General features: G+C 38.1%; 1 protein-coding gene across 2 annotated transcripts in view; it reads left to right on the plus strand.

Moving 5' to 3' along the window:
• Positions 1-26,596, plus strand: part of Usp47 (ubiquitin specific peptidase 47) — a 101,126-nt gene that overhangs the window by 20,088 nt on the left and 54,442 nt on the right. The window contains exons 1-4 of one of the 2 annotated variants that reach the window (XM_038319631.2): positions 4,533-4,568; positions 14,394-14,597; positions 16,535-16,648; positions 18,334-18,472. In XM_038319631.2, coding sequence (XP_038175559.1) covers positions 4,548-4,568; positions 14,394-14,597; positions 16,535-16,648; positions 18,334-18,472 — 478 coding nt within the window. In that variant the 5' untranslated portion in view covers positions 4,533-4,547. Of the gene's footprint in view, positions 1-4,532; positions 4,569-14,393; positions 14,598-16,534; positions 16,649-18,333; positions 18,473-26,596 lie in introns of those variants that run through there. The other variant, XM_038319622.2, reaches the window with a different exon arrangement.

Genomic DNA, 26,596 nt, shown 5'->3' on the forward strand with positions numbered 1-26,596 from the left:
CAGTCAACATTTTATTAAACCAGTATGACAAATCTTTACAGTGCACCAGAGCATTATCCCACAGCAGCTAAGCCCACAGAGTCTGTAGGCAGTTTCATCAACTATAGGATGTTACATTTTTGGAAAACTTACTGTAAACTTCAGCTGTTGGTCAAGTGCCTTGTTACTGCTGGGTGATGATTAAGTTCAGCCCTTACCTGGCTGACACCTGCCTAGAAGGGAAAGACTGGCATACTTGGTTCCTTCCCACATGGCTTCTGCAATACAGAAATGAAAAGGGTGCTCCAGTCTGCCCACGCTGCCTTTTTGAACACCTCCCTGATTAGAGGCTGGGAACTCCTTATATAGCCAAGTGATTGTCCCTCTTGGTAGTTGGTGGAGGTGGGGCAGGGTCAGTTTTGTTCTTGGATGATTAGATGTGATAGTGTGGTTATTAAAAGTTTCCTATTTAGTGAAACTGCTTCTTTCCAGATCTTTTCTGAGTTTTTAGTCTGTACTTCCTCACACCAGATGACTGAGCCACAATCTTATGATTATACTATTGTACCACCCCTCTGCTTCTTCTCTGCCTTTCTGCCCCCTTCTCCTTCCTGCTTTCCTTCCTTTCCTTTTCTTTTTGTTTGTAAAATTTTACTTGTTTGACTGAAGTATTAAATATTTTGAATATGGGAGTATTGTTGTAGCTTGAATGCTGTTACAATAATCTTTAGTCGCTAAATAAATGCTTGTGTTTGTTTGTTTAACTTTAAGAGGCTCTCTTCCTTCTGAACATTTCTTTTAATAGACTGAAGTTATATCTAGGGGGGTCTTAGAAGCTGGTGTTTTTATCATAACCTCCTCCATTAGGGTATCCTTGTTTCTTCCTTCATTTCTATATACCACTTTCAAATTGCTTGTGATATGTGTGTTGATGTATGTAAATATTACAGATCTTGCTTGTGTTAGTTTTTGGTTTTCTTTTTTGCTTCTTACATGTATTTCCTATAGACAAATTGTTTTTGTTTGTTATACTAAAAATACATACATATACTAAATATAAAATAAGTACATAAATATACTAAAAATAAAAATACATCTACACATTTTCCTAGATGATTTTCATGGGTTCTGATGCTTAGCAAATTACTTTTATTCCTTTGATTATTTTTTTTTTTTATCTCATGACTGGAAGAATGAGGAGGATAGTACTTTAATTTTTTTACTTTATATATGTTAGCTAAATTTGCCAAATTTTTCTCTTTTTAAGATTTTAAATATATAAATAAGTACATATACAATGCCAAAAATAGCTTGTTTTGTATTTTGATGGTACCTACTCTTAGTTCATATCAAATCACATTTGGGATTGTTTGCAGTTTTGTGCTATTTTAAGCAGTGGTAATTGCACATTTCACGTATATCTACTGTAACTCAAACAGGAACTTCTCTAGGTGATAATCAGTAGATGGGTGGATGGATGGATAGATGAATCCATAGGCAGGCAAGCAGGAAGGCAGATGAATCTTTTAATGGTGAGAGTGGTAGGTTGTATGATAAGCATTTTTTGTTTTATAGGTAATGTATGTCAGAATTTCCTTGAAGGTGGTATCGGTTTACATTCACACTAAGAATGAGAAATCTTGAAAATGTGATATTTGAGTGTCCTTTTGTTAATATTTTTACACATTTCAGCATTTCTTTGTGAGCTGTCCTTTTCCAAGGAGCTATTCCTGCCCTCTGCAGGGTACTTGCTGGTTATGGCTCAGGAAGTAGGCTTTTTAGTTGTATGTTTTGTGAACATGGTTTCCCAAGTCTTAACTTTTTGCCCTTTCTGTTTTGTTAATTCTACAGGTCTTCAATTTTAACTAACTTAATGTTCATTTTTGAACTTTTAAACATACTTAATTCTTCCAAGCTTAAGATTTTAAAGATATTTTGTAAAATTTCTAAAGTATTTATAACTTTAGTGTTGTTATTTAGGTCTTTAATATACCTGAAATGGGTTTGTTTTCATGTAGGACATAAGATATTCTTTAAATTTTGATGTATTTCCCCCCCTCAATGAATGGCTATTTATACTGGAGCCATTTACTAAAAGGCCCTACTTGGCCTGAAACTCTATGTGTACCAGACTGGCCTAGATCCACCTGCCTCCGCTTCCTCTGGGTGCTGGGATTAAAGGCACCACCACACCTGATTAAAAAGTTTATCTTTTACCCAACCAAATTCCTAGGTATATTTGGTTCTAGAGAGTCTATATCTTAGCTCTTATATTTAGGTCTTTCATCTATTGAGTTAATTTAAAATTTAAAAAAGTGTTTTTGTTTGTTTGTTTGTTTGTTTGTTTGTTTGAGACAGGGTGATTTTATATAGTTCAAGCTGGCCTGGAACTCATTCTGTAAATTAGACTGGCTTTGGAGTTGCTGCATGTGCATCAGTTAATTTTTATAGTTATATGATTTTTTTATTTCATTCCTTATAAAGAGCTTTCTGGCCAAGATTAAGCAGTTACTAACAATTATAAGGAATCTAAGGTTTGGTTTCTTTTTCTTTTTGGGGCGGGGGGTAAATGTTCCCGTCCTTTATGTCTTGACTCAAAGTAGATTATTTTTAGAAATGAAGGCAATAGGGGGAGGTATTCACTGCTGATCAGGTGGCTACAGGAACTGGAGATGTTTGAGGGGGAAAAAAGATTAGGGATAGCAAGATTATAATGGTAAAATGGTGAGAGGTGAGCTGTTTCTGATTATCTTCAGCTGTGAACTATGATGTGGGATGTCCTTCTGTATATATGTGTTGCTTTTATTGGTTAATGGGTAAAAACTGCTTTGGTCTATGGCAGAGCAGAATATAGCCAGGCCGAAAAGATGTATAGAGCGAGTAGGCATAGTCGAGAGACGCCATGTAGCAGCTCAAGAAGCAAGAGGTAACAAACCATAAGCATCGTGGTAAAATATAAATGAATAGAAATGGATTAATTTAAAATGTAAGAGTTAGTTAATAAGAAGCCTGAGCTATTAGCCAAACAGTGTTTGTAATTTGGGTCTGTGTGGCCGGGAAACAAAGAAGCAGTCTCCCTTACCTAAGTACTGTTCCTAAACTACTTCTTCCTCATAGAGTAGCAGCCTAGGCAAGACAGGTGGCACTTGGTTTTCTGCTGTATGACATCAGCCAGGCAAGGGTAGGCTGGAAGCATCTGAAGGAGTTCTCGGACTGTGTGCCATTGATGCTAGTTGTCAGCTGGGTTCTCACTGGGACTGGGAGTAGTAGTACATCTATATATGGCCATTCCTTTTGACTGCTTAGCTTCCTTCCAGCCTAAAAGATGTGTAATAAGAGTGTGGATCTGAGAGCAAGCCAGGAGTCTAAAGTCCTTTCTAACCCAACCTTGGAAGTCATGTTTGTAGAGCATGGGAGTCACTGAGACCCACCCATGTCAAAGGATGTGACATTAGAAAAAATTCCTGATTTTACTAAGAGTCATGTCAAATAATTCGGTGCACATGTTTTGAAACTGCCACAGTGAAAAAAAAAAGGTACGGCTATCAAGGGAAAAACAGTCTGGGTATGATGGTCAGAAATGCTAAGACTGAGAGTGACAGGCACCAGACTGCTCCTCACTATATGATGAATCCTCCAGGGGATGAGTGCTTTGTTCACTGTTACATTCTAGGCAACTAAAGCAGTGTTTACAACTGATTGCAGGCTAGTATTATTTTGTGAAAGATAGTCAACATTCTGTACCAGCCTGCACTTTTAAAACTAATCGTTCTGTCACAGAAAAGTGAGTATTAAAGGACAAGAAGCAGGGATCAAAGTATATGAAACAGAATGATTGATCCTTTTGGATAGAAACTGAGTCACTGTAAAATGGAAAAGGTTTTGGTGTGGCATATATTGAATTGCTAATGATTGCTATCTTAGAATTGTTTTTTAGTTTTGTCTCCTGTAGCCCAGGCTGCCCTTGAACACATTATGTAGCTGAGGAGACCATGACCTCCTGATCCTCCTGCTACATCCCCAACCCTAGAGTCACTGTTTGAAAACTGATTACTGTTATTAGAATTATATTTTTGTTGTAAAGACAAAATGGCCTTTAATTCAGTATGTTCTTATTAAGCAAAGGAGCGGGCAAGAGGTGTATAGAAGAAGCATGGATATTGTAGACTCAGGGTTTAAAGAAAATCTTGATTATTGGTAACTTTCATTTCCTTTTGCATACAAGTGTGTGTTTATTTTCTTAGTTGTTAAAAAAAAATAGGACCTATAATAAGAAGCTTATCTTAAAGGTGAATCTTGTTAAAATGTGCCAGTTTCCATGTGAGCCTTACTATCACTGTACCATAGGTTTTCATTATGCATAGAAAACTGATATACAACATTATAATTGCAATATAAATTATGAATGAATCCCAAATGGTGTATAATACTGTAATTATATATATTTTATAACAGAATGTCTTTTGCTTTCGTTTCACTTATACCTTATTTTTTTTTAAAATAATTCATTTTGTTCTTATATACCATAGGATGTATTTTGGAGATGCAGACAAAATATCTTTGATGAAATGAAGAAGAAATTTTTACAGGTAGCCTGCTGATGTCACTGCTTTAGTATGGTAGTCATCAGAGCAATAACAGCATGCATGTGTTTTTGTTTAATAACGAAGCATGTTTTCTGCTTGTTTGGCTATTTTATTTCTATTCAATTTTAGTAGCACAAAAGTCATCTTAAATGAATTTTACTTCTGGTTTGTCCTTTGTACCAAGTGAATAAGGAAGAAGGACTAAAAGAAGTCGTCAGCAGAGCCCTTTGTTACACATTTGGATGTAGTTTTACTTGTTGTTACAGATGTATTTATCTTCTGCACTATTAATAAATAATAGAAAATAAATATGTACACTATTAGTAGTACACTGCAAAAAACCAAGACTGCGTTTCTTACCTCATAGCTGTTATGATAAAAATAAAATGCTGTGGATCCCCAAGGGGCATAGTGACAGAAACACCACAGGTCCCCGAGTGGCGGCAGTGGGCAGTGGGCCATAAGACCATGAAGAGTACATAGGCAGCTAGTCCCAGGCAGGGAGCCCCCCCTAGTAGCTCGCAGGTCACACAGGGCAGCAGTCCCAGACTGGGAGCTGCATGGCAGGTGAGAGATAGAAGATAGGCACGCTATGCAGAGTCAGGTTGGATATTTATTTAGTGGGTTATGGAGGGGAAAGGGAAAAAGGGAGAAGGAGAGAAGGGGGAAGAACAGAGAAAAAGAGAATCAGAACCGGGGTGGGGGTGTAGAAGTGGGGAGAAGGGAGTGAGGCAGAAGCTGCCTCTTCAAGAGAGGGACGGAAAAGGAAGATCCGCTGAATGGGGGCAGTGGGTGGGGCTTGTCTCTTAAAGGGACAGAGCAGACCATTATATTCCCATCTCTTTTTTTATAGTAAAAAGGTGGGAGGTTAGGAACAACAGGTTAAAGGAATTGGGGTGGCGGATTCTCAAGATTGCTTCCTGCGTATTTGTGGGCATCGTCTTGGTGGGGGGAACCTGAGAAAGCTGGATGCTGGTCACCTTCTGGGGTAGCTGGTGTCTTTGATCCTGTCCAGTGTTTGTGGTATGGAAATATCTGGTGTCTCTTACACCTGTTTAAAGTATTGGCAGAACAGAGGACAGAGACCTGTTTAAGGTGGATCCTTCAATTCGGTTCCCTGGAACTCATAAGAATTCTTTGGGTTTGTGAAAACATAAGTTTTAGACAGTAGCATACATACTTATATCAGAATGACTGTGACAGATATTTTGCATAGTGAAAAGTATCTTTAAGACTATGAAAGGCAGCATGAGAGAGATTTGAAAACTTGTATTTGTTGAAATTTGTTTGGTGAGGCTATCCTTTTAAGCAACAAAACCTCAGTTGTCAAACTGCATCAGAGATCTTTGAGAAGGATAAAATTTTACTTGAGTTGTTGACTAAAAAATGATAGAGAACTTGTTTAGTACCTAGAGCTACTCCTTAGGGTCCTCCATGGTCACTGAAGGTTGTATTTGATTTTGCTGTTTAGCACAGGCGCTGCCAGGCTCCAGTAGGTCTTGTGGGCTAAGAAATCTGTAGGAAGACAAGCCTACCTTGACCTGAGCAGCTAGGCTGTCGATTCCTGCGATTCTGTCCATGTCTGGAGATCTCCAGTTTAGATGAAAGGCAGTTTTGCCCAGTGGTCAGCACTTGTTTGTTGAAACAAATTGCCGATGAACGTTCTGTGCCCATTTGTCTTCTGTCTTCTTTGGAGGAAATAGAGTGCTACTGCTAGGAACCAACCTGTCTCTTTTTGTTATGAAAAGTTTATTAGTAATTAAATTTTTAAATGCCATATTCCCCAGATCTCTGAGCAGTTGAGGGCTGTTTATCAAGTATAACCATAGTAAAGAATCTACTTGGAGAGCTGGGTCTGAGCTTGATTGTACTGGCTTTCAACTTAACAAGTAAGATTTACACTTGCAAAAAGACAGAAGGAAGAATAAACTGCTTGCCATAGAAGGTTAATGGCAGAACTGACAATAGTAGAGAATAGCTTAATATATTTTAAATTAGGGTTGGATTAAATATACCATATTTCTATAAGAAACATAAAAGTACATACCAACTTAAAACATGAGACTTATTTGTAGTCTGGAATGAGATACAATGAACAGGCAATTATATCATTTAACAGTAAACATAGATCATTTAAGTTACATGTGTGCACAAACACACAGAATGAGCAGGAATTGGGCGAAGTGGATGCTTTTGGTGGGCCCTACCAAAGGCATGCCACTATGCAAAACACACAGGTAACAGATTCAACACCAGGGAACCAGGCAGGGAATACCTCAGTAAAGATGGCAGAACGTGGTCACCTGACCTGGTTCTTTTAAGATGATGGTAGTAAGGTCACCTGAGTTCAATCAAAATGGCAGTGGTCACATGTTTTATGGAGACCTAGAGGTGTGATCTACCCTGTTCCCAAGCCGCCATGCCACAAGCTGTGACGGGGAACAAAGGCTGGAATTGAAAAGAGCTGCCTCGTGGATTCAACCAATCTTGTAGGTAGCAGTGGCAGGGACAGTTTGAGGAAAAGCGGAGCTGGTGGGACACCGGCAGAGCATAGTTTGATACCATAGCTGAAAACTTAAACCCGGGAAAAACATCACAGGTCCTATAGAAGAGCATCCTCTCTCTATAGGCAGGCTATGAAACAGCAGGGAATACTGCACGACTTGTAGAAGAGAGAGCCCTCTGTCTACAGATGGGGTGTTAAAGCCTGACTGGCTCCAGTCTAGGTGACTCAGAAGCCAGAGAGAGTTAGAGGCTGCTCTGAGCGGTCTCTCATGATGGGACCACTTATGAGTGGTCCAAAAGAAAAGAAAAAGGAGAAGGAAAAATCTGAGGGACCCTCAGCCCCCAGATTGAATGCACTGCACTACATGTGTAGTACTAGCATGGGAGGACCAACCCCAGGTTTTCCAGTCACATTCTTAGCCATGGAAAGCGGCGATGAAGGGCTCAACCGTAGCCATGAAGGCTGTAGTTGGGGGCTGGAAGGGGGAAACTGAAGCTGCTGGTGTGTGTAAGGGTCGGTGTTCAGGCAGATGGAACACGTGGTTGTTGTGGGGAAAAAAATACCTGGTTTCAGATCCTGACCCCGGGAGAGCCTCCCGAGTCTCAGGCACCAATGTTATGGTTTAAGTAAAAAAAACGGTGCTGTTCCCCTAGTGGTGGCAGCGGTTCCCGAGACCACGGCAGACTATGAAGGTAGCCAGTTCCAGGCAGGGAGCCCCCAAGTGGCCATGAGGGCCAGCAGATTCCAGGCAGGGAACTGCATGGCAGGTCAGAGACCTTGGTAGCGCAGCCAGTCCCACGAGAAGAGATATGGATAGGCATGCCATGCAGAGTAAGTAGGTATTTATTTAGTCGGTTATAGAGGGGAAAGGGAGAAGAGCAGAGAGAGAGGGAGAAGGAGAAGGAGGGGCGGGGGAGGGGAAAAGTGGGGAGAAGAAAGTTAGGCAGAAGCTGCCTCTTCGAGAGAGACAGAGACAGAAAGGGAAGGAGCTCCAACTAGAAGCCTAGGGAAGATCTGCCTACCTCTGCAGTAGACAGGGGAGGGAGTGGGCGGGGCTTCTTGAACTGGAAGTAAAGAAGACACTTCACAGTGTTTTAATTCTTTAACTATTTTCTCCCAGAAAAATAAAATGATAACTTTAAATTTTGCTATTTTCTACATCTAATGACTGAAAACATGCCATCAACTAAGTACTTTACTTTGTGTTTTAAAATACGAAATGTCTAAGAACTGTTTTGTTGATTGGTTTTGGTTTTTTTGTTTTTTTGGGTTTTTTTTTTGTTTTTTTTTTTTTTGAGGTACAGGGGATTGAATCTTAGACCTTAACCTCATACCTACTAGGCAAGTCTGCCCCATCCCCTTTTTAAATTTTTTTATTCCGAGTCAGTCTCGCTAAGTTGCCCAACAGGTCTTGAACTTAAAATCTTCCCGCCTCAGCTTCTTGAGTTGCTAGTATTACAGAATAGTAGAGCCAAGCACAATGTTAATACCAGTAGCTTCAAAGTTTGATTGTTAAGAATGTCAAGAAAAAGAAACAAGGTGATTTGAGAGAATTATACATTCAGTGTGTACTTAGGATTGGCCATGTCAGCTACTTCTGTATTCTCCTAGTACCAGAGCTGTCTCTGGAAGAAAATACTGTTTCCTCTACAATTATCCTAACTACTTACTTTTACACCAAGGTTCTATCCTCATTTTTACATTTTGAGTGTTCCTTTCTAGCTGTGCTAGGAAATCAACTGTTTGTGCAGTAAATTCATATATAAGCAACAGGCTTCCAATGCAATTCTTAGGGTTACTGCCAAGTGTGGTGTAAAGGAAGTAAATTTGATTGTGACTATACTTTCCTTGTTCTTGGCTCAGCTTTCCATGTAGGAAACTTTGCCCTTTCAAAACCTCATCCTAAGTGCATTTACTTCCCAAATGGAAGCTTCTGTAGACTTTTAGAACTTTGTAGCTTCTTCTCACCTTACATTTTTAGAACTCTTTGGACTTACTGTAATGGTCTGTCCTGTCTCTTTAAGAGACAAGCCATGCCTACTCCCTCCCCCATCCCCTGATGCAGGTAGATCTTCCTTCCTAATTGCAGCCTGAGTCTCTTCCTTTTTCATCTCCCTCTCGAAGAGGCAGCTTCTGCCTCTCCCTTCTCCTCTCTCTCTCTCTCTCTCTCTCTCTCTCTCTCTCTCTCTCTCTCTCTCTCTCTCTCTCTCTCTCTTTCTCTCAAAACAGAATAGAAGGGGAGTGGGGGTGTGGCTTGTCTCTTAAAGAGACAGAACATATCATTACACTGACCATGTTTGCTCCCTCCCCTAAAGCATAATCTTATCTCTAGTATGTTCTCACTCCCACGTCCAGGGCCAGCCTGACAAAATACCTCTTGCAAGGGTAAGGACGTGGGGATTTAGAAATATAGTAAAGAATATGAAGACTCAAATGAAAATAATAAAACAGAGAAACAATTGGGAGGGAATTCCAGTGAATTCCCTAGCCCAAAAAGGTAGGAGTGAGACAAAAGACTGCATTAACATGATACAAGGAAATGAATATAGCACTTGAAAGTCGTGGGCTACATTTATAGTTAAACATTCTGTTGCTAGAACAAAATAAGTCACGCTTACACCCTAGACCAAAACATTCTGTAGGCAAACCACTCCCTGAGTGAAATCCCAAATTATCTCCGTAAAGGGAACTGGAACTTAGTTGGATCCTTACAGTTTTGTTTGAGTTCAGAACAGATCTATTTCTCCTGGAGTACAAAGTCTTGCTATTAACCACACCTGTTGACAATGACCTAGAACACTCTGACCAACATCTAGGTGGGACCTTTGTTTTGAGGTAGAAGCATAATAACCTTGAAGGAACTGGAGGCGAGTTCCAACTCTCTGACTTTTGGTCAGCATGGAAACAGGCTCACATTTTCAGGCCTCCACAGTCCCACCCCACTCCACCCACCATCGACAGATCTTTCTATAATAGTTTGCATGTGCCTGACTGTATCTTGCCATGTTTTTGTTATCTACTGCTGGTTGCATCCTACACTACCATTTAGTGACTTAAAAGAACAATTCATTTATTTACTCAGGTTTCTGTGCAATGTAGTTTGAGCAAGGACTCAGCTATTGAGCTCTTCCTTGAGGCATCATGACTTGGCTCCATTCATCTGGTAGTTGGCTTTGGATGGAATGTCCAAGAATGCTATTTTCATGTATCACACACCTACCTCAGTGCTTCCACTCAGTAGCCATTTTTGCCTAATGGAGGCTGCTGATTTCTTATGGCCCAGCATTCAATGGCACACTTCTGATGGTCCTGAACATGGCTACATAGCCAACTCAAATTCATGAGAAGGTGGAAACGGAGAAAGAATAGCAAAGAGTTAACATTTTGTAATTCTTTTCCTGAAAATAATACTGATTTTTTCTTTTTGGCTGTAAGTACCACCATTCTAAGGTATAGCCTTAAAGAATAGACAGCTGCTCCAGTTGTCTCAAATCTATGAAATAAATTTTTACATTTAAATGTTTTAGAAAACACTTAAATTTATATTGCAGATTTTGCTCTTGAAAAGCTGTTTAGTATAAAATTACAATATCTTATTTTTGATACCTTTCAGTAGATGAAAAATTTTAACAATTGCCAAATTTAAGGTGAGCAAAGCAAAAAATTTTTACTGGGATTCCGAAGTTAAGTGAAATGTATGGTGGGTAGCCATGTGTTAGATTTAATTATAGGTGAAATAAAGAACAAATCAGATAATTGGGTATAAAGTAATGGTTTACAAAGGGCTAATCTAGACCTTTAAAGAACATTATAGTTGCTTAAATTATACTATAATTGACTTCAGGAATATGATGGGCCTGGAAATTTTAGAAAACAGAATGGGTGCAAAGCTTTATCACATAGTTGTTTTTAAATTTTTGTGGGCTGGGGTTGTAGCTCAGTAGTCTATCACTTGTTTACCATGCCCCATGCTCTGACTCAATCCACAGTACTGACTGTTAGGATCTATCCTGTCAGCTGGGTACCCTGTCCCCTTAAGAGACAAGCCCCACCCACTCCCCCCTTCCGTGGTCAAGAGGCAAATGGCTCTTCCTCCTCCAGCCTGCACTCTTTCTCTCTATCCCTCTTCTGCCCCTCTCTATTTTCCTCTCTTTTTCTCTCTCTCTCTCTTCTCCCCATCTCTCCCTCTCCTTTTTCCCCTTCCCTTCCATTAGCTACTAAATAAACTCTATACCCAGACAGACTACATGGCCTATCAGTCTGTCTCTCACCCACCAAGGTGACCTGCCAAGGTCTCAGGGGACTCGCTGAGGCCTGGGGGACCTGCTGGGGCTCCAGGTGGTCCTCCACCTGCTCCTCATGGGACCACCACCCCTTGTGGGACCAGTCCCCCCCACCATATCTTTAAAAAAAAAAGAATATCATTGGTTCCATTACTCAGATCCTCTTCACCACCCCCAAAAAGGGCATAGTCAAATCTGGCCTAGGAATCAGTAAAATAGATAAATTTTACTTTTAAAGTTAATCCATGCATTAAATAATACTTTTCAATAGGAAAAGATAAATTATAGCCTGACAGAAAAAGGAATTGTGTGATATAAATCAAGACGTGTAAAATAAAATAGCATGTCTAACTGATTCAGTGACTGTGTCTGAGAACCCTGAATGTGTGCATAGAAATAATATCGGAAAGATGCTCAGTAAAATGTTACTGGGTGTCTCTTGAGATACAAAATTATAGATCATTTCTGTTTCTTTAAACCTGCACATTTATTTATTTTTTTATTTATTTATTGAGATGGAGTTCAGTTCTGTCTGATATGAAACTCACTATGTAGACCAGGCTGGCCCTAAACTCAAAAAGTGATCTATCTGCCTGCCTTTTCCTTTTGATTTCTGGGATTCAAGGTAGACACCACTATGCCCAGCCTCTTACAGTTTTTTAATGGGCAGCATAATTATGTATAAAAAATAATTATTGCCACTAAAGGAAGTAAAAGAACACGTAAGATTAAATTTTGTGTTTACTGTAGAACAGTGCTCTTTATGTAGGTTCTAATGTGGTAACTTTCCTGTGTGTTCAGCTGGGAGGAGAAGAATCCAGTTGTTTACTCTCTCGCATTTTGAGGAAGTTGGCAGCTGGGGTTGTATAGAGATGTGATATTGCCATAACACCATTGTTAGTATATTACTCTGCAGCATTTTCCGTATCTAGATTCTTCTAAAGTGTATTGGAATTACAAAGCAGATATTTGCTGGTTGTGGTGGGGGTCATGCCTTTAATACCAGCACGTGGAAGACTGATAAAAGTTCAAGGCCAGCCTGGTCTAGGATATGTTTCCAGACTCTGTCTTGTTTCAAAACAAACAAATAAAAAAACAAAATCCAAACAAAAAATGTTTAGTAGTTGAAATTATTTTGAGTTCACCCATTTACTATAGACCAGATTTTTTAAATCCTTATTTTTATTTTATGTGCATTAATGTTCTGTCTGCATGTATGGCTGTGTGAGAGTGTCAGATCTCCTAGCTGTTAAAAACAGTTGTGAGTTGCCACATGGGTGCTGGAATTTGAATCTGTGTCCTTTGGAAGAGCTGTCAGTGCAGGCCCCATTTTTTTTTTAAGATCTGGTTTATGTTTCTTAATTTGGATTTCAAGTGTTTAATATAATCCATTCTATGTGTTACTATCTCCCTTAAATACACAGTTGAAGGCTTTTCCTCCTTTTCATGGGTATATTAACAATGCTCTCTTTACAGTTAGTTTTATAGAGGGATATTTCTCATTTTCATTTTTAAATATGTTATTGTTAGTAATTAGATGTTTTATTTTTCTGAAATGTAGTGCTAGCCCATCTGTTTTAAATATTACACTTTCATAGCAATGTATTTTTATTTCAGACTAATAGGATTAACCTTAATTTACACGATCCCTTACAAGTCCAAAATTGACATTGCAGAAACAGATTTTAGTAATTTTACTTTACCTCACCTGACATGAACCTTGTGGCTGTCCCGTTGTCAGTATTAGTTGATGATATTGATTCTTAAAGTGGATAATATGGGCATAACAAAAGATTACAATTGATCCTGTTAAAGACAAAAAAGTCGTTCTTGGAAATGGGACTAAAACTAAATGGTAGAGTATTGGCTAGCATGCAAGAGACTCTAAATTCAGTTCCCAGTACCTCAAAGTGGGAAGAGGAGACAAGATATTTGGGTAGAGCGCTATGTGTGAAGATTGTGTTTCTGAATATCCTTTCTTGGGGATGACCAGAGGCTTACCAGGGAAAGCAAGTGAGCTAGTATTAGAAATACTGTTTTGGATTGAAGAAAAATTGAAAGACACAAACTTGTGAGGAAACTGTTGCCATAATTTTGATACAAGATACTCTGGTTATAGGAGAGGAACAGAGCAACAAGGGGTACCTAAAAGTAGACTAGATACAGTTTGGTGCAATTGGCAAATAAAGATGAGCTGAAACTGGAAGACTCTTAGCTTGACTCTTGTTTCAGAAGCTTGGTAAGTGTAGGTGGCTCCTGTTGGGGTGGCCATTAGATGAAGAAGAGAAAGGAATTTGTTCCATTCAAATCAGTATTTTCAAGAGTTTGGGAGAGGGGTGTAGGACATATTTTTGGCTTGGTTTGGTTTTGAAAAAGATATTCAAAAAATTTTGTTTTTGCAATTACTGATGGAAGGAGAATTTATAATAGAAGGAAGGATAAGTTACAGTCTGGTTTCCAGATTGATAGTTGAAAAGATTTGGTAATAACTCATTTTTTAAAGATCAAACTCGGTAATAAAAAATTATGTATAAATAAAAAAATATTATGTATGTTTTGCCTGCATGTATGTCTCTGTATCACTTATGTGCCTGGTACCCAGGAAGGCCAGAAGAGAGCACTGGTGTCTCCTGGAGCTGAGTTACAAGTGTTTGTGAACTGTTTAACATGAATATTAGGAACCAAACTCCTGTCTTGTAGAAAAGCAGCAAGCTCTACATTTGTAACCGCTGAACCATTGCTCCAGCCCTAAATTTTGTAACTTTTATCTTAAAGTTTTCATGGCTTCTTGGTTCTGTTACTTTATGACCTTAAAGGGTAAAACCAAATATCCACAAGAATAGCTACTTTTACAAAGTAAACATGGTGCTTATATTTGACATGATCTATTAGGGTATGTTTTGTACAGAGTAAAACAGTTCAGAGGATATACTGTTGTATGGGTTCTTTACCGTGATCATAAAATATTATTGTTAATTCTAGCTGTGTTTTCCTTTAAGAATAATAATTGAAAATAACATTTTTTTAAAAAAATTTCAGATAGAAAATGCTGCTGAAGAACCAAGAGTCTTATGTATAATACAAGATACTACTAATTCAAAGACAGTGAATGAACGGATCACTTTAAATTTACCAGCATCTACCCCAGTCAGAAAGCTCTTTGAAGATGTGGCCAACAAAGTAGGCTACATAAATGGAACCTTTGATTTGGCATGGGGAAATGGAGTCAATACTACTGATACGGTAAACCCTCAGACCTAATGCATCTGCTTAAGCTGCACAGAATAATGTCATAGCTATGATTATTGTGGTTGTTAGTGTTAATAAGTGAAAGCCTGGACATTACAGTGCCATTAATATAGTTACCAAAATGTAGTCGCTGAGTACGACGCAGTGACTGGTCCCTTCTCTCTTGTGGAGTCAACAGTTGTCCTGAAGTTTGCATAATATCATCAGGTCATCAGTTTTGTATGTATAAAAAGTTGACTATCATGCACATCAACGAAAGAAATTTTTCTGTATTTACTGAGATATTCATTTTAATAGTAAATTTATTAATAAGAATACTTTTTATTTTGTGTACCTATGTGTATCTCTGGCCATCTTTTTCTATTTACATATGTAGTGTGTTACCTATGTAAAACTCTTGATTTTAACTCTCAAGCTCAAAAGTGTTTCTAATGTGTGCAGTCTCAGATGTGAACTTTTTTTTATGTCTCAGACTCTGTCCTGTTAACTGCCCGCTTCCTTTGTGATGTTTCTACTTCTTTATTTGTTGCACTGCCTCTTTTCTTTTATATTGTAGCATCTCTTCAAAGGCTGAGTGATTCTTGTTTTGCTCATCTTTATATTCAAGAAGCTCTATAGAGGCTGATTAAATTTGTAGTATTCAGTTTCCATTTTCTTATGGAAGGGATGGAGCCTCCTGATGTCCGCCCCATCTGACTGTGGGGTTGAGAGGTGACAGCATATCTCTGCATGGCTCTGATCTGCTCTGGTGACCGTAGTGCCCATACTTTGCTTTGACAGGGAGAGTTCCATTGCCCACTGCTTAGTCTGAAGTGGGAAAGGAGAGGCCAGACTGAAAGAATGCCCTTTGCCATTTGTTCACCTCAGTTCCCTGGCCTCAGCTCTTGATCTTTGCCTAGTGTTCCTACCACCCTTACGTGTTTCCTTCTACAGTAGTCTCCTGTAGGCACTTTGAATTCTACACTTTAAGCTCTGAGTTTCCTCTAAGTTTGTTTTTCCATAAATCATAACTATTTTCTGTTTTTTAATTTCGCTGAATTTCTGCTATGTTCATGATACTCTTTTTTCCTGTGTTGTTGCCAGGTTTTTCTTTAAAAATTTATGTTGGCATTTCATGGAGTTTGGAGGATTATTTAGTAGACACATGATTAGGTCACCATCTGATCCAGTCCTGTATTTTTTTTATTGCAGTAATAAATGAGTTACGTGCAGATAATTGAAGAAGTGTTAATTTCCGCCTTTCAACCCCATAACTTCTATAGTCCTGACAGTAAAGTGGAAATAGATAGCATTTTCTAGTTCAATATTCTTCTTAAAGGGTTATGTTAGTATACACACATACACACTTATGTTGTACAATTATTTTGTGATTTAGGACAAGAGTTTGAGACAGGATCTCACTCTGTAGCCCCAGTAGGATTTGAACTTGACTGTGAGCCTCCTGTTTTCAACCTCCCAAGTGCTGGGATTGCGGGTGTGAGCTCCCATGCCTGCTTTGGTTTGGATATTCAGTACATTGCTTATCTTGGAATTCTTATATTCATATATCAAATATTTTGTTGTTTTAGTTATATGAACTTTTTAAAAGTTTTTTTATGAAAATATTACATACATTTTAGAAAAAGCCAGTGTATATTGACAAGCTGTATTGAATTTGATGAGCATTATACATAACATCAATCCCTTAGCCTTTTCTTTGTTCGGGGTTTTAGGTATGGGGGAATGTGGGCCTCTGGGATGTCCACAACATATGTACTATTAATTGGGTTTAGCAATTCAGTTTGTGATAGATGAGTTCATTAAAAACCTGACTAAAAAGAAATTTAGACAAGTTATTACTGAAAAATATTATTTTCATGAAAATGTGTGTGTATTTGGTGTTTTATTATCAATTAATTTTTCTTATAGTCTTAACATTTTTGTGCCCATAGGCACCACTGGATCACACCAGTGACAAGTCTCTTCTTGATGCTAATTTTGAACCGGGAAAGAAGAACTTTCTGCATTTGACAGATAAAGACGGTGAACAGCCTCAGCTGTTGTTGGTAAGCTATTTAGAAAGACTTAAATGTCCATAATTTTGTGCACTGGGAATGTAGTTTTCCAGAGGAAGAAGAGATGTACAATTGTGTGATACATGATTCCTTTTCCTTTTGTGTTGATTTGCTCTAGTTACATGAGAGGGTGCATCAGAAATCCAAAGCACTATTATGTTTAGTCTGTTGCCACACTGGGGCTACTACTGTACAAGGCTAGGAGAGGCCCAGGTTAGAACACCGTAAAGGCCTGTATTGCTTTGCTTCAGTATAAAACTCATCAGCTCTTTTGTTATTTAATGGAAGACCATTTCCATTCCCACTCCCTAACACACCTCCAGCCCCATCATTTTTGGGTTGATTAATATGTTAGTTAGATGCTTTCATTGATTTAGTATGCACCTCAGTTCAGACTTGTTTGAACAGGCATTCCTGTCCAATCTAGTAGCCTTATAGATTAGCTCACTGACTCCCAGTTGGAAGAACTTTTTCCCAGAGTTTTGACATTTGAAGTGGTATACATATATAAGTTACAGACACTGTACATTCAAGATACTATTTCTTTAACAAAAAAAACCATAGTGGGGGCTGAAGAGATGGCTCAGAGTTTAAGATCACTGCCTGCTTTTCTAAAGGACCCAGGTTCGATTCCTACCTAGCATCTACATGGCAGTTCACAACCATGACTCCAGTCCCAGGGGATCTATACCCTTTTCTGGTCTTTTCAGGCACTGCATGCATGTGGTGCCCAGACATATATGCAGGTCTACTCATACACATAAAAGTAAAAAATAAAATCATTAAAAAAAACCCACTATGGTTAGTAAATCTTGTTTGATGGTTACAAATTTCAGAGGTTGTAGGTTTAAAAAAATTAAAGAACCTGGTCTGATTTACCTAACTGTTGACAGACTGAATAAACTAATGCTCGGAAAATATGAACTTTTTCAGAGCCCCTCTCCACTAAAATTTTCTCAGAACATCAAATATGTTGGCCTTCTGTTAGAAATCTGTTGTGAATAAAGACGTCCCTTTGAGCAGGAGAAAGTAATAAACAGTGTGTCTGTGCCGAAACAGCACATGAATGTGCCACTTAAGCACCCTGAAGTTCATTGTTAATTTTGTTGTATCACAGGGTTTTGATTGGCTTTGGGTGACTCTGAAATCATAATTAGCTGTTATTGTAGAGCTCTGGATTCACAGTTTTAGAGCTATGGTTTCAGTTGCTTAAGTCACTGTTCTTGCTCAGTCTTAATTGCTTATGCTGGTTTTGTGCTTTTTAATCCTTTTCAACATTTTACACTTGACCGGAAGTTTCTCAGTAGAGACTGTAAGGAGTTCTCCATCTAAGCGAGCAATTATTGAATGTCCCTCACCTGCTGGACTTTACTTCCGACATAAAAATGAATGAATATTTAGGTGCTCACTCAGGACTTGTAGTGGTGACATCTCATTTCCTCATGTAGATAAAACATTTGAAAGAGAATTTCTAAAGAAACTTTTGAAAAATTTACAAAATTATTTGAAAAAGGGTCAGGACCATTGCTTGGTACTCTGAGTGAGACATCTTTCAGAGCCGTCTGCAGGAAACCCCGGGCACACACTCCTTGGGTGTCTGGTAGGATCAGTCACAACATAATTTAACTTTTTCTCACTGTTGCTAGTCAGTAAATACTGGTTATGCTGCGTTTTAGGAGGACTCCAGTAGCGTGGATGACAGCATGCACGACAGGTTTATAGGTCCACTTCCAAGAGAAGGTTCTGTGGCCTCTACCAGTGATTATGTCAGCCAGAGCTACTCCTACTCATCAATTTTGAACAAGTCAGAAACTGGTAAGACTTATTTATTGTTGTGTTCCATAAAATCATAATCTCAGCAAGTTCAGGCCTAGTAGAATTTCTTCATTTCATCAATATGAAACTAGAGCAAGATGGCAGGCCAGCAGCGGCAGAGTCAGCGCTGCGGGCTGTGTGCTATTCCTTCCCTATCCCCTTGCTGTCTGGACTGTATTGTTACTACTTTTATTTTTCCACAAACTAAAAGATACTGGATATTGTCAAACTGTTGCTAATCACAAATAATATGATAGTATAATTGAGTGATCCCAAAGTTCTACCAGGGAACTCCTAACAGTTGATAAAACCTTCAGCAAAGTGACTGGATACAAGATTAACTAAAAAAAAAAAAAAAAAAAAAAAAATCAGTAGCCCTCCTATATGTAAATGACAAATGGTCTAAGGAAGAAACCAAGGAAACAACACCCTCACAGTAGCCACAAATAATATAAGCTATCATGGGGTAACACTAACCAAGCCAGTGAAAGACATGTATGACAATAGCTTTAAGTCTTTAAAGAAATTTGATTAAGCTGTCAGAAGTTGGGAAGATCTTTCATGCTCATGGATCAGTAGGATTAACATAGTATAAATGTCAATCTTATCCAAAGCAATCAACAGATTTATTGCAATCCACATCAAAATTCCAACACAGTTATTTACAAACCTTAAAGAAATAATACTCAGCTTCATATGGCTAAGTACAATAAAAGAACTTCCCAGGATCTCTAAGCTTGAGGCTGGCCTGGTCTACAGAGCTAGTTCTAGGACAGCTAGGGATGTTACACCCAACCCAAAATTCCAACACAGTTATTTACACACCTTAAAGAAATAATACTCAGCTTCATATGGAAAAAAACAAAAAAACAGGAAGGCTAAGTACAATAAAAGAACTTCCCAGGATCTCTAAGCTTGAGGCTGGCCTGGTCTACAGAGCTAGTTCTAGGACAGCTAGGGATGTTACACCCAACCCTGATTGGATTGAGGGTGGGAGGGAGAGAACTTTCAGGAATATCACCATCCCTGATTTCAAGCTTTAATACAAAGCTATAGTAATAAAAACTGTATTAATATAAAGACAGACAGGCTTATTAATGGAATTGAATCAAAGACCCAGATATAAATCCACACACCTATGTAAACTTGATTTTTGTGTTTTTTAAATTTTTATTGAGCTATATATATATGAGCCCTTCTACCCTCTCCATGATCCCCAAGTTTCCAATTTACTCAGGAGACCTTGTCTTTTTCTACTTCCCATGTAGGTTAGATCCATGTATGTCTCTCTTAGAGTTTTCTTTGTTGTCTAGGTTCTCTGGCATTGTGGGCTGGTTTTTCTTTGCTTTATGTCTAAAAGCCACTTATGAGTGAGTACATATTATCTATATCTTTCTGGGTCTGGATTACCTCACTCAATATGATGTTTTCTAGATCCATCCATTTGCCTGCAAATTTCAAACTGTCATTATATGTTGCTGCTGTGTAGTACTCCATTGTGTAAGTGTACCACATCTTCTGTATTCATTCTTTGGTCGACAGGCATTTAGGTTGTTTCCAGGTTCTGGCTATGACAAACAATGCTGCTATGAACTTTGTTGAGCGTATGTTCTTTTGGTATGATTGAGCATCCTTTGGGTATATACCCAAAAGTAGTATTGCTGGGTCTTAGGGTAGGTTGTTTTCTAATTTTCTGAGAAATTGCCATACTGATTTCCAAAGCGGCACAAGTTTGCACTCCGACCAGCAATGGAGGAGTGTTCCCTTTACCCCACATCTTCTCCAGCATAACTTGTCATCATTGTTTTTCATCTTGTCTGTTCTTACAGGTATAACATGGAATCTCAGAGTTGTTTTGATTTGCATTTCTCTGATGGCTAAGGATGTTGAACATTTCCTTAAGTGTCTTGTAGCCATTTTAGATTCCTCTGTTAAGAGTTCTCTGTTTATGTCTATACCCCATTTTTTGTTCTCTTGATGACCAATTTTTTGAGTTCTTTGTATATTTTGGTGATCAACCCTATGTTCGATGTGGGTCAGTGAAGATCTTTTCCCATTCTGTAGGCTGCCGTTTTTTCTCGTTGACTATATCCTTTGCTTTATAGAAGCTTCTCAGTTTCAGGAGGTCCCATTTATTAATTGTTTAAGTGTCTGTGCTACTGAGGTTATATTTGGGAAGTGGTCTCCTGTGCCAGTGTGTTCAAGTGTACTTCCCACTTTGTCTTCTATGAGGGTCAGTGTGGTTGGTTTTATGTTGCGGTCTTTGATCCATTTGGACTTGAGTTTTGTGCATAGCAATAGATATGGATCTATTTTCATTCTTTTATATGTTATATCCAGGTATACCAATACCATTTGTTAAATATGCTTTCTTTTTTCCATTTTATATTTTTTGCTTCTTAGTCAAAAATAACGTGTTCATAGGTATGTGGATTGATATCTGGATCTTCAGTTCAATTCCATTGGTCCTCCTGTCTGTTTTTATGCCAATACCAGGCTGTTTTCAGTACTGTTGCTCTGTAGTAGAATTTGAAGTCAGAGATTGTGATGCCTCCAGAAGTTCCTTTATTGTACAGGATTGTTTTGGCTATCCTGTGTTTTTTGCTTTCCCATATAAAGGTGAGTGTTGTTCTTTCAAGGTCTGTGAAGAATTTTGCTGGGATTTTGATGGGCATTGCATTGAATCTGTAAATTGCTTTTGGTGTGATTGCTACTTTTACTTTAATTCTACCAACCCAAGAACATGGGAGATCTTTCCATTTTCTGGTGTCTTCTTCAATTTCTTTCTTCAAAGACTTAAAGTTCTTGTCATACATGTCCTTCACTTGGTTAGAGTTACTCCAAGATATTTTATGTTATTTGTGGCTATTGTGAAAGGTGATGTTTCTCTGATTTCTTTCTCAGTCCATTTGTCATCTGCATAAAAGGAGGGCTACTGATATTTTTTTTAGTTAATTTTGTATCCTGCTACATTACTGAAGGTGTTTATGAGTTATAGAAGTTCCTTGGTAGAATTTTTGGGGTGAACTATCATATCAGCAAAAAGTGAGAATTTGGCTTCTTTTCTGATTTGTATCCCATTGATCTTCTTTTGTTGTCTTATTGCTCTACCTAGGACCTCAAGTACTATACTGAGTAGATATGGAGTGAACAACCTTGTCTTGTTCCTGATTTCAGTGGGATCGCTATGAGTTTTCTACATTTAGTTTGATGTTAGCTGTTGCTTGCTGTATATTGCCTTTATTATGTTTAGGTATGTTCCTTGTATCCTTGCTCTCTCCAAGACCTTTATCATGAAGGGATATTGTATTTTGTCAAAAGCCTTTTCAGGATCTAATGAGATGATCAGGTGGGATTTTTTTTTTTTTTTAGTTTATTTATATGGTGGATTATTTTGACATATTTTTGTGTGTTGACTCCCTACATCTCTGGGATGGCGCCTACTTGTTCGTGGTTGATGATTTTTCTGATGTGTTCTAGGATTTATTTTGCCAGTATTTTATTGAGTATTTTTGTATCAATATTCATGAGTGAGATTGGCCTGTAATTCTTCTTAGTAATATCTTTGTGTGGTTTGGGTATCAGGGTAATTGTAGCCTAGTAAAAAGAGTTTGGCAATGTTTCTTCTATTAAAAGGAACAATTTGATGAGTATTGGTATTCTTTGAAAATCTTGTTGAATTCTGTCCTGAAACCATCTGGTCCTGGGCTTTTTTTGGTTGGGAGACTTTTGATGACTGTTTCTATTTCTTTATCAGTTATAGGTCTATTTAATTTGCTTATCTCATGATTTAATTTTGGTAAGTGATATTTATCTAGAAAATTGTCCATTTCCTTTAGGTTTTCCAATTTTGTGGAGTGCAGGTTTTCAAAGTATGACCTGATGATTCTCTGGATTCTTCCGTGTCTGTTATGTCCCCCTTTTCATTTCTGATTTTGTTAATTGGATATTCTCTCTCTGTCTTTTGGTTAGTTTGGATAAAGGTTTGTCTATTTTGTTGATTTTTTCTCAAAGTACCAACTCTTGGTGCCATTGACTCATTGATTCTTTGTATTGTTTCTATTCCTTGTTTCTTTTGTTGATTTCAGCTCTAAATTTGATTATTTCCTGCCTTCTAGTTCTCTTAGGTGAGTTTGCTTCTTCTTGTTCTAAAGTTTTCAAATGTTCTGTTAATTCACTAGTGTGGGATTTTTCCAGCTTCTTTATGTAGACATTTAGTGCTATAAACTTTCCTCTTAACACTGCTTTCATTGTGTTCCATAAATTTGGGTATGTTATGTGGTTGTTTTCATTGAATTTTAGGAAGTCTTTAATTTCTTCCTTTATTTCTTCCTTGAACCATTAATGATTCAGATGAGCATTGTTTAATTTCCATGTGTTTGTGATCTTTCTGGAATTAGTGTTGCTGTTGAATTCTAATTTTAAGCTATAATGATCCAGTAAGATACATGGGGTTATTCTAATTTTTCTGTATCTGTTGAGGTTTGCTTTGGTACCTAGTATATGCTCAATTTCTGAGAAGGTTTTATGAGGTACTGAGAAGAAGGTATATTCTTTTATGTTTAGATGGAATGTTCTATAGATGTCTGTTAAGTTCATTTGAGTCATAATATCTTTCCTTTATTCGTTCCTTTATTTCTCTGTTAATTTTTTGTCTGACAGACTTGTCCAGTGTTGAGAGTGGGGTGTTGAAATTTACCACTATTAGTGTGTGGGGTTTAATGTGTGATTTAAGTTTTAGAAGTGTTTCTTTTACATATGAGTGTGCCTTTGTATTTGGGGCATAGATGTTCAGTATTGAGATTTCCTCTTGATGGATTTTTCCTGTGACTAATTTGAAATGTCCTTTGTCTCTTTTGATTGATTTTAGTTTGAAGTCTATTTTGTTAGATATTAGGGTAGCTGTACAAACTTGTTTCTTAGGTCCATTTGATTGGAAAATTTTTTCCCAACCCTTTACTCTGAGACGATGTTGGTCTTTGAGGTTGAGATGCTTTTCTTGTATGCAGCAGAAGAATGGATTCTTTTTTCTTATCTAGTCTATTAGCCTGTATCTTTTTATAGGTGAGTTGAGTCCACTTATATTAAGGGATATAAATGAGTAGTGATTGCTAGTTCCTGTTATTTTAGTTTTTGTTGGTGGTGGTGTTATTGTGTATGTTTTTCCCTTTGGGATTTGCTGCTGTAAGATCATCTATTATATGTGTTTTTGTAGATGTAGCCAGCTTCCTTGGTTTGGAGTTTTCCTTCTAGTACTTTGTATAGGCCTGGGTTTGTGGCTAGGTATTGGTTAAATCTGATTCTGTTATGGAATATCTTGGTTTTTTCCGTCTGTGATGATTGAAAGTTTTGCTGGGTGCAATAGTCTGGGCTGGCATCCATGGTCTTTTAATGTCCACATAACACTTGACTAGGACCTTCTTGCTTTCATTGTTTCTATTGAGAAGTCAGGTGTAATTCTGATAGGTCTTCCTTTATATGTTACTTGGCCTTTTTTCTTTGCAGCTCTTAATATTCTTTATTCTGTACGTTTAGTATTTTAATCATTATATGGTGGGTTTTTTTTTTTTTTTTTTTTTTTTTTGTCCAGTCTATTTGGTGTTCTGTAAGATTCTTGCATCTTCATCTGCATATCTTTCTTTTAGTTGGGAAAGTTTTCTTCTATGATTTTGTTGAATATATTTTCTGTGCTTTTGAGTTAAACAACTTCTTCTATCCCTATTATTCTTGGGTTTGGTCTCTTCGTGGTGTCCCGTATTTCTAAATATTTTGTGGTAAACTTTTGTTAGATTTAATGGAGTTTTTTTTACCAATTAATTTATTTCCTGTATTGTATCTTCAGCGCTTGACTTTTTCTTCCATCTCTTGTATTCTGCTATTTATGCTTACATTTGTGGTTTGTGATCATTTTCCCATATTTTCTGTTTCCAGAAGTCTCTTGGTTTATGTTTTCTTTATTATGTCTATGTTGTCAAGTCCTGAGTCATTTCTTTCATCTGTTTGATAGCATTTTCTCAGTTTTCTTTAAAGTATTTGTTTTGTTTTGTTTGTTTTTCAGTTTTTTGTTTGTCTTTACCTCCATTTATTTGAGGGCATTTTTCATTTCCTCTTTAGAGGCCTCAAACATTCTCCTAAAGTTATTTTTTAGGTCATTTCTTCTGCTTCATCTGCATTGGGGCATTCAAGTCTTGCTGTTGTACAGCCACTAGTTTTTGTTGGCATCTTTTGCTCTTTTTGGTATTGAGTGTGTTCTTACCTTTTCTACCCATCTTTTCCTTTGATTGGTGTAGTTGGGGCTGTGTCTCTGGTGATTAATCTTACAGGTGCCAGTGGAGCCAAGGCTCAAATGGTTGCTCCTTGTGGTGTATTCAGGCCATGGGGTTCTAGTCACCCGGGAGTGACGGGTCACTTGACCCTCTTGTAGGTTACTCTGGAATCCCGGTTGTCCTTTCTTGGACCTGATCCCACTGAGGTCACTGGCTCAGGCCTGGTCCCGAGGAGGCTTCTGGCTAGCTAGGGCCTGCTCCACTGGAGGTTGCTGGCTTGTTCCTGTTTTTGCAGATAACCCTGGCTTTGGTCTGTGGATGTCCGTGGCTTGGGCCTGCTCCTCAGGAGATTCCTCTCTTGGGTCTCTAATCCACGGAGGTCTCTAACTCAAGACTGCTCCCCCCGGCAGTTGCTCTTTCCTACTTCACACCTGATTTTTGATAAAGAAGCCAGAAATATACAGTGGAAAAAAGAAAACAACTTCAACAAACGGTGCTGGTCTAAGTGGATGTTGGCATGTAGAAGAACGCAAAGAGATCTATATATGTCGCCCTGCATAAAAAACTCAAGTTCAAGTAGATCAAAGGCTTCAAAATAAAACCAGATACACTGAACCCTCTAGAAAAGAAAACAGGGACTAACCTTTGGAACAGGAGACAACTTCCTGAATTAAACAGAACACCAATAGCACAGGCACTAAAATCAGCTAGAATTACTAGAATGTCATGAAACTGAAAAACTTTTGTAAGGCAAAGGACATCATCAATAAGACAAAATAACAGCCTACAGAATGGGAAAATGATTTTCATCAACTCCACATCTGACAGAGGGCTAATAACCAAAATATATAAAGAACTTAAGAAAGTAGACATAACAAACCAAGTAATCTAATTTTTAAAAATTGGGATATAGATCTAAACAGAGAACTATCAAATGGCCAAGAAACACATAAAGAAATGTTCAACATCTTTAGCTATCAGGGAAAAACAAATCAAAACGACTCTTGAGATTCCATCTTACACCTGTCAGAATTGCTTAAATCAAACACACAAGTGATAGCTTATACTGGAGAGGATGTGGAGCATGGGGAACACTCCTCCATTGCTGGTGAGAGTGCAACTTGTACAACCACTTTGGAAATCAATATGACAGTTTCTCAGAAAATTAGGAATTGATTGATATACCTAAAGATGTAGCTATATCATTCCTTGGCATATACTCAAGGACACTCCATCCTACGGTGAGAATACTTGCTCAATTATGTTCATGGCAGCTTTAGCCAGAAACTGGAAACAACCTAGATGTCACTCAATTGAAGAATGGAAGCTGTTTCAAAGGTGTAGTCCTTTATCATCATGGCAAGAACTAAGGTGGCATGCAAGCAGACATGGTACTGGAGATGGAGTAAGAGTTCTACATCTTGATCCACAGGCAGCAGGAGATGCTATCCCACACTGGGAGTAGTTTGAGCATAGGATACCTCAAAACCCACCCCTCACAGTGACACACTTCCTCCACCAAGGCCACCCTTCCTAATAGTGCCGTTCCCTATGGGCCAAGCATTCAAACACATGAGTTTGTGGGGTCCCTACCTATTCAGAGTACCACATTCCACTCCCTGGCCCATAGGATTGTAGCCATAACATAATACAAAATGCATTTAGTCCAGCTTCTATCACAATCTTAACAAAGTTTAAAATCGAAAGTTCAAAGTCTCTTCTGAGGTTGACATACTCTCTTAACTGTACTCCCCTATAAAATCGAAATTTAAAAAATCATACATTTCCAACATATTAATGACACAGTATAGGGAAACTGGTTGTGATGTAATACATGAAAGAATAATAGATTTTAAAA

Source organism: Arvicola amphibius, chromosome 1 (genome assembly GCF_903992535.2).
Source record: "Arvicola amphibius chromosome 1, mArvAmp1.2, whole genome shotgun sequence".
Lineage (NCBI taxonomy): Eukaryota > Metazoa > Chordata > Mammalia > Rodentia > Cricetidae > Arvicola > Arvicola amphibius.